The 7,691-nt window shown below is 42.6% G+C and overlaps 1 protein-coding gene across 2 annotated transcripts; it reads left to right on the forward strand.

The window, feature by feature from the left end:
• Window positions 1–1,068: 1,068 nt before the first annotated feature.
• Window positions 1,069–7,670, forward strand: LOC104957069 (ENAH actin regulator). 2 transcript variants are annotated; one of them, XM_010784669.1, is made up of 11 exons: window positions 1,069–1,586; window positions 1,795–1,911; window positions 2,156–2,287; window positions 2,448–2,489; window positions 2,832–2,969; window positions 3,104–3,268; window positions 4,584–5,081; window positions 5,231–5,686; window positions 5,789–5,977; window positions 6,379–6,574; window positions 7,219–7,670. In XM_010784669.1, the coding sequence occupies exons 2-11, from the start codon at window positions 1,798–1,800 to the stop codon at window positions 7,653–7,655; spliced, it is 2,367 nt and encodes a 788-aa protein (XP_010782971.1). In that variant the 5' UTR covers window positions 1,069–1,586; window positions 1,795–1,797; the 3' UTR covers window positions 7,656–7,670. The 2 variants fall into 2 exon arrangements, with proteins under 2 accessions (XP_010782971.1, XP_010782969.1); XM_010784667.1 differs by having other exon boundaries at window positions 1,070–1,586; window positions 1,792–1,911.
• Window positions 7,671–7,691: the final 21 nt, after the last annotated feature.

Raw genomic sequence — 7,691 nt, forward strand, 5'->3', positions numbered from 1 at the left:
ATTTCAACAAACAAGTTGCATATTTGCATAACGTATTCAAGTGTTACCATTTAGTGCAATAGTAGCTACAGAAGATGTACTGTGCTGTGTAAACTGTACTGTATCACATAGCGTTTCAGACACACAAACTTTTCAACTTTCAAACTTAAACGGTGCGCTCCCAGCGCACGTACCGGCAGTGATCTACAGCAGTGGTTTTCAACCAGTGGTACGGGGACAAACTGTCTCGCTCTCGTAATGTCTCTCGTACCACTCTCGGTTCCACTTTTACTTTTGCGCGCTACCTGTCTCACTCTTTTCCGGCCTCCAGCTTTTCCTGCTGGAACCCGCCGCTTAAAGGTAGGGGTCCGCGGACCGGCCATAGAGCCCCATAGAGTTAAAGGTGGTGGCCGTTAGCTGTAAAAATCCATAGATTAGCCGCACCGTTATATAAGCCGCAGCGTCGAAAAATCGGAAAAAAGGCGCGGCTTATAGTCCGAAAATTACGGTACTTGACTTGCAGCCAAGTCAGGCACAAACATCCTTCTAACACTATGAAGTGAATTCAACAGAGCCAGGGTGTCTTTGACTCCGCTGGCTACAAACCAAAACCCCTGTTCAGAGATAAGTGGTACTACGAAGGTGGTTATCAACTGTTTTTGTGAACCCAGGCTTTCCTCCTCAGGCTCTGTGCTTGTTCACATAAAAAGCTGCGTTTTGTGCGTCATTTGAGTCATGAACCGCATGAAAGCAATTGATAGCCGCCCACTTCTGCCTTATAAGAATACAACAAATTAAAACACAGCATAAGCCAACCTGTTACTTCAAAAAGGAGATGAGTATTGGAAGAAATGTACCAATCTGTAAACACATGAGAAATGTATTTAATTTACCACTCGATGCATATATGTGGTTGGACAGTGTCCTTTTTTAAATGAAATATATTGATTAAATTATATCTGTGATACAATAGACATATCAATTTTCTAATCGGCTTTGTATTAGCTGCAATATAATAATAATATATTCTGATAAGAATATTTACCACTCATAGATTGAATACAAAGGCACGCTATCTAAAAAGAACTAGTTGGTAAACAGCAAAGTTGGCTGATTTCAAGCCTAAACTCTGAACATAACCTGATCTGGAGCAGGTTATTTCTGCAGCATAAGTTCCCCTTTGGTTCTCCTCCTAAGTGGAGTTTTTGGACCTGGAAACCTCACAAACATGGCCTCAGCCACACTTCCCAAGTCCACCCTCATCAAGTCAATTAACAATCTGCTACCAGGGCATTTATGAATAACCCTGCCCATCTCCAGAAGTTTAGTTCCTAACCCTATTTATAGAGGTTAGCCCAACTATATCTAGGTGGTAGCAATCCACCTCCCTCACTATCTGTCTGTCCGTGCCCTCAACCTGCTGCCTGGCTCACAATGCAACTGACCCCTGTGAATTCTGGTCCCACAGGGCTATGCACATGTTCACATATTAGTGGGGTTGTGGTTTTTGAAAATGTTCTAATGTAGCTCTCTCTGCTCTTTGCCCCCGATCTCCTCCCTCATTTTCTATTTCAGGAGCTGAGTCTGACAAGAAGACGTCTGATGAGGTACATGATCACACATACCCTGTATAACATAATTATTGTGTGCTCATCTCCTACTGAGTGTCAAACAAACTCTCAAGCTGACACATTCTGCCTTATTGTATCTTATTGTACCTGGATGTGCAATCCAGGTTTTTTGTGTAATAATAGAATCATGGTATTAAATCATTTGGCATCCCATTTAACTTCCAATACATCTCTGCCACAGAAGGCCATGGTGTTGATCACAGGACTTCCTGAGAGCGGCTGGTCAAAGAACAGCATCATTGAGCTGGTGCAGCCCTTTGGAACTCCCTCTGACATCATCCAGGCAGCACACATCGGAAAGGTTGGACACAGTTTCATCTGAAGCTTTTGCTGTTTCCCGGAGGGGAGAAACACAACAGGATAGCAGTAAAAGAAGCTAAAACACATTCTAAGTACCTTGTTTTTGCAAGATAGTTCACTTTCTGTTTTGGCTGCAAAGCTGTGTAATAGAAATGTCCAAATAAATGATTTGTTTTATTTTTACATTTTTGTAACAAACGTTGATGTGCGTACAACTAATATGAAACATTCTTTGTGTATGTTAGGTTATTGTGTCAGTGCCAGACATGGAGATTGCTCAAGAGATGGTAAAAGTCCACTCCTTCACTCCTGCCAGGATAAATGACTCAGAGCTGAAGATGATCCCTCTCAACCAGCGGATCAGTGTCGGAACACCGGTATGGCTCCCATCCCTTATCCCATCTTCTTGTACAATAACATGACCATCTTATCTCTTCTGTTCTTTGTCCGTTATCTCACCTCCTTTGGTATGATACTGTGTGGAACAGTAACCATTCTGCAATAACAGAGATGAATACTCTTCATCTCTTTACATAGGTGGCTCTCTACAATCTTCTGATGGGATCAGTGGACCCATTAGTGAGTATTTCATCCAGTATAGATTCTGTCTAATTCATTTTTATTATCCCTTTAACAGGGGCAGTGCACATTCATAATAAGTCATCTAAATGACATTTGTTTTGTAGTACCTTTACAATATTCATGTTATTGATTATTCAGAATTATGTAGGGCAAAAAAGACAAAATTGTTAAATTGATGATGAAAAATGTTTAGGAAATAAATTTGATGTCAGTAAGTTGTGGCTGCGTTATGTCACCGTAAAGGCTGTGATGAATTGGGCATTTAAACCTTTAAAAGCAGTGGAGTTGCTGAGGCCTTGAGTTCTTTATGTTTTTAACTGGACTCGCTGCGTCCTGCAGGAGAGTTTTGCTGCAGTCGCCTGGAACTGCCTGCTGGTGATCAGAAACGTTCCCAACACGCCGTCCGGCTGCTCCGAGGTCCAGAAGCTGGTGCGACGCTTTGGGACCGTCATCAAGACCCTAGTGCTCAACAAACTGGTGAGGGTGCTCACCATTACCACGTGCCCCCCAACACTTACAGCTATGGTCAATCTTTCTGTCTCAATTCTTTATTCATCAGGCAAACACATCTCAAATGTTGTTGACATAGCGATCTGTGTCTCCCTGCTCAGGTCGTTTGTGAGATGGCAACAGCAGCTATGGCATTGTCTGTTCTGAAACGCTTCAGGAATTTTCCGTGCATCATCCAGAACAACCCTCTGTTCTTCTCCCGCAAGCCGGACCCCAGAGCCCGCACACAGACCAAAGTCATCACTGAATCCTATGATCCATCTGAGGTGGGTTACTGATATTTCATTTAGAATGGTTGTAAAGAGTTGTGGGAAATTCATTTCGATACGTTATCATATCGTATCTGCAGCTTTTGTATGTATTGTTGTGGATACACGTAACAGGAAGAGGAGTGAAAGTTATAAAATGCACTTTATATACCTTATATTATTTGCTTCTGCTTTTTGTTATAACATTTGTCTATGTAATCAAATATAGCTGCTAATATGTAACCAAAGATAAGTAAATATTGCTGGTTCAAGTTTAAAGTCTGCAGTACTTAGGATTAAGTATTTAATTATTTGTAAAGTTTCCAGGCTTAACATTAATATTGTCATATCCATGAGAGAGGGTATGTGATGCTGCTAGTAACAGCTATTTTTAACTTAAACTTTGTTGTACTCTTTACAACAGAGCGGCAAATTAAATGTGCTTAAAGTATTTGAAGTTAAAATACTCATTGCAGAAAAAGTCTCTAAATTATAAAACATTTTTTAAAAAGAACTAGAACTGTCCAAAAATACCAACAGTTAGCTAAATTGATTGTATTGAATTTATTTTCTGTCAACCCACTCAATATTTTAGGTGTTCAAAAATATAATGTCAGATCGTTGAATCATAAAGTAACTAGTAAGTGAAGTTGTAAAATAAATCTAGTGAAGTAAAAGGAGAATATTTCCCTTCTGATGGTAGAGGAGTAGAAGTATAAAGTGGCACAGAAAAAAAAATTATATTCCAAGTACCTCAGTACAGTGCTCGAGTAAATGTTCTTGGTTACTTTCCACCACTGGTGTTGGGATACATTTCAATCCTATTTGTAGCCTTCTCTCATGTTTAATATAAGGTAGTAGTGGTGCTTGGTTGTGCCTGGTTCACTGGGAAGTGGTAGAGGTTAGACCGTGCTGCTTAGGTTGGAGCCGCGTCAAAGCAGAGGGGGAGGAAGTACTCTTATTTTCCACGCTAGTAAAAGTAGCAATAATACACTTTAAAAGTACTTTGTTACAAGTAAAAGTCCTGCATTCAAAATCTTACTTAAGTAAAAGTAGTCCATATGGCCCATTTCAGAATCGTAAATATATAGAGATACTGGGTCACCATTAAGATTATTAATTGTTTTAATCACTGTTGTTTATTGTAGAGCTAATTTAAATAATTGAAATACCGCTGCAGAATATCTTCACCTAAAATTCTATGTGAAAGTTTATCTAATACCGTAATTGATTTATGATCCACCACTGCGCCTAAGTTCCGTACTCCTCACACGCTTACAGTTTCTAAGACATGATGTTTGACGTGTCGTTATTCTTTCCCCCTTGATTGTAGAATACACCTTTGAAAGGCAGCCAGGCGGAAACAGCTGAAGAAGAGTCGGTCCATAAAGAGAGCTCTGAATCTCCATTGGAGGTGATTGAAAGAGACGCTCACGGGCAGGAAGAGGAGACAAATACAGCTTTTAAAGGTGAAGTCATGGGACAAGAGTCGAGTAAAGACTATGTGATCCAAAAGGATGAGACTCCTGCTCCTGCTTCTGACTCTCTGGCTGCACCGGAGGCCCAACCGGAGGCCCAACCGGAGGCCCAACCGGAGGCCCAACCGGAGGCCCAACCGGAGGCCCAACCGGAGGCCCAACCGGAAGCAGGCCCGGCGACAGACGTGAGGGAAGATTCAGTTGAAACTGTCCTGGAGGCCTCGGAAGAGAACATGGACGTCACTGCATCCACAGCAGGAGATGATGGGATTCCTGCTGATGAAGGAAGAAGGCCATCCATCTCTGAGGGGAAAGCAGCTTCCCAGGAGACGGCCCTGCCCGAGCTCCCTAAGGTCAGATCTGTTTCTGTAGCTCAGGTCTCAATCCTCCAACATCTTATTTTATAACTTAGTTTATATTTCAGTTTCAGTTCCATTGTACAAAAAAACATTATATATATAATAATAATAATAATAATAATCCACCTTTTTTTTGTTATCAGGTTACTCAAGCGATGGTTAACGCACTGCTTGTGGAGTGCAGAACTCACCATCCCAACAACAGAGCAGCTGCTAATGGAGAACCAAGGGAAATCCAGACGGAGACAGAGCAGCGGGAGAAAACAGCTGAGGAGACAACAGAGCCCACCAACAACAACACAGAGGAGGGGGGGAAGATGCAGGAGAGGGAGAGAAAAGAGAGGGAGGCCAGGAAGGAGAAAGAGGTGAGGGAGAGAGAGAGGAAGGACAGGGAGAGAAGGGCCTTGGAAAAGGAGGAGAGGGCCAGGCGAGATAAGGAGGAGAGGGCCAGGAGGGAGAGGGAGGACAGAGCCAGGTGGGAGAGGAAGGACAGAGACAGAAGGGACAGGAAGAAAGCGCACGGGGAGGGGTCAAGGTCCTATGGAAGATCAGGGGGGTACAAGCAGAGCTCCTGGAGGGAGGAACCAAAGAACAGAACGGTAAGATGCAGCTGTGAGCTGAAGACGTGTTGGAACTCTTTCCTCTTCATCCTCCTCCTCACTTCTACTGCTTTTTATGTTATTGTCCCGTCATAAACTCAGGAGGAGGAGGAGAATGACGACTTCCCCTTCAACATGAGTGACTTTGTAACGCTGGATGAAGTTGGAGATGTGGCAGACCTTCCTTCCACTCCTCCCTCTGGTCCCACTGAAACAGCAGGGGGGGGGGAGGCTGCTCCCACATCTGTCCTGCAGGCTGCTCCCACTTCTGTCCTGCAGGACACTCCAGAGGTAAAGTAGAGCTCCTATTAATACATCAAACTTCCCTTCCCCCCCTTTATTCAAGAAAATACATACAATGTTTGATGTACATTGTATACACACAAAACATTGACATGAGGAGTAATATAATACGTAGGAAGAGATATAAAGATTAATATGATGCAAATAAAAAGTAATGTTTCCCTTTTTAGAAAAAATCAGACTTGAACATTTCAGAGTAAAAGAGTGATAGAATAAATTAAAAATTGCTTCTTCATGTTAATTACAGAAATTACAAGAATAGTCAGTATCAGTTTGACATCTTTTTAGTGTCTTTTTTACAGGATATATTGTATGAATACATCAAACTTCTCACTTCCATTTCCACAATGCAATGAAAACATGGTCCTCTTCATGTTCTCTGTTTGTAGGACACGCCCATGGAGGTCACAACCGAAACAATGATGTCTGACACCCCGGGGCCCCGGCCGGAAGAGCACGCATCAGAGTGTGAAGCTGTGACCATGGTGACAGCTGAGACTTCCGATGGTTTAGTGTCTTCAGAATCAGCAGATTCACAAACACACGTGCCTACATGTCAACAGGCTGACATCACTCCTGACACAGGTACAGCGTCACACTGATTTCACCTTTTTAATGAAGAGAAGGAAACAGCCTCTTGAGGTGCGTTCACAGCGGACGCAAAGGAGCGATAGATTTGCGTAACGCTGTCTTGTGAAAGCCAATAGCGGGGAAAATCTCAGCCTCTCGTCACTGACTTTATTGAATCAGAAAACCAAACCAGTACAGTAGCTGTTTGCTCTGGGCGACGGTACACCGAGCTCACAGTTCCTCATATCTGTTCCGAAACTAGACTAGCTTAGCCTAGCCTGATCGATCTTATCTTCATTCAGAAATCACTTATTTTAAAAGTGTTTCGTCTGCAGTTTTGCAGACACACTCACCAAAGCATTAATTAATGCTTAACCAGTATAAGTATGTAGTTATTTCGGCATCATTGTGAAACATGTATTACAATGTGCCTTTTTTTGTTGGCATCTACCATGGTATCTACATGGAGATAAGCCCCGCCTCCTCGCCAGTGTGTCTAGTGTGATTGACGCGAGTAAACACAAATTAATACCCCAGCCAAACTCGCGCAAGTGAATTAATGCAAAAATGTGCTTTGCGTCCGGTGTCAACGCACCTTCAGACCTTTGATTGTTTAACATTGTTGATCATTTTGGCTGAAATCTGTTGTTATTGTTTAGAAGCCACTCTGGACTCCAACACTGAGGGTGAAGTGCTTCCTGCAGCCGAGTCCTCAACACATGAACCAGCATCAGGAACAATGACTTCAGAGAGTGAAAGAGAAGAGAAAGAGGACATGGTGTCAGCAAAAACTGAGGAAGAGGAGACGGTTAAGGATGAAGTGGGCCAAGCGGAGAAAGAAGAGAAGAGAAAGGATCAAACTGAAAAGACAAAGGAACATGACAAGCTGAAGGATGAAGAGGACAACGCCGAGAATCAGGAGAAGATGAATGATGAACAAGAAACAACAGAGGAGCAGGAGAAGATAAAGGACGAAGAGACGGGGGCTCCTGCTGTTGAGACAGGTAGGGTTTACTTCAGTTGTTTCATCTCCAAAAAGATTAGACTTACCACCATCAGGACAAACGTGACATACATGACTACCCTGTTGAGCTAAATCCAAACATGAGGTACATTTGCATTGTTGTGGAGA

Source organism: Notothenia coriiceps, unplaced genomic scaffold, assembly GCF_000735185.1.
Source record: "Notothenia coriiceps isolate Sejong01 unplaced genomic scaffold, NC01 NC01_scaffold00026424, whole genome shotgun sequence".
In the NCBI taxonomy this organism is placed as follows: domain Eukaryota; kingdom Metazoa; phylum Chordata; class Actinopteri; order Perciformes; family Nototheniidae; genus Notothenia; species Notothenia coriiceps.

What these genes read in the sequence shown, in the direction of transcription:
- LOC104957069 (XM_010784669.1), top strand. Translation starts at nt 1,798, where the DNA reads ATGGTGTTGATCACAGGACTTCCTGAGAGCGGCTGGTCAAAGAACAGC. An exon ending in CCCTAGTGCTCAACAAACTG is followed by an intron (nt 2,970 to 3,103) that starts GTGAGGGTGCTC and finishes CTCCCTGCTCAG; the next exon opens with GTCGTTTGTGAGATGGCAAC. An exon ending in CCCTGCCCGAGCTCCCTAAG is followed by an intron (nt 5,082 to 5,230) that starts GTCAGATCTGTT and finishes TTTTGTTATCAG; the next exon opens with GTTACTCAAGCGATGGTTAA.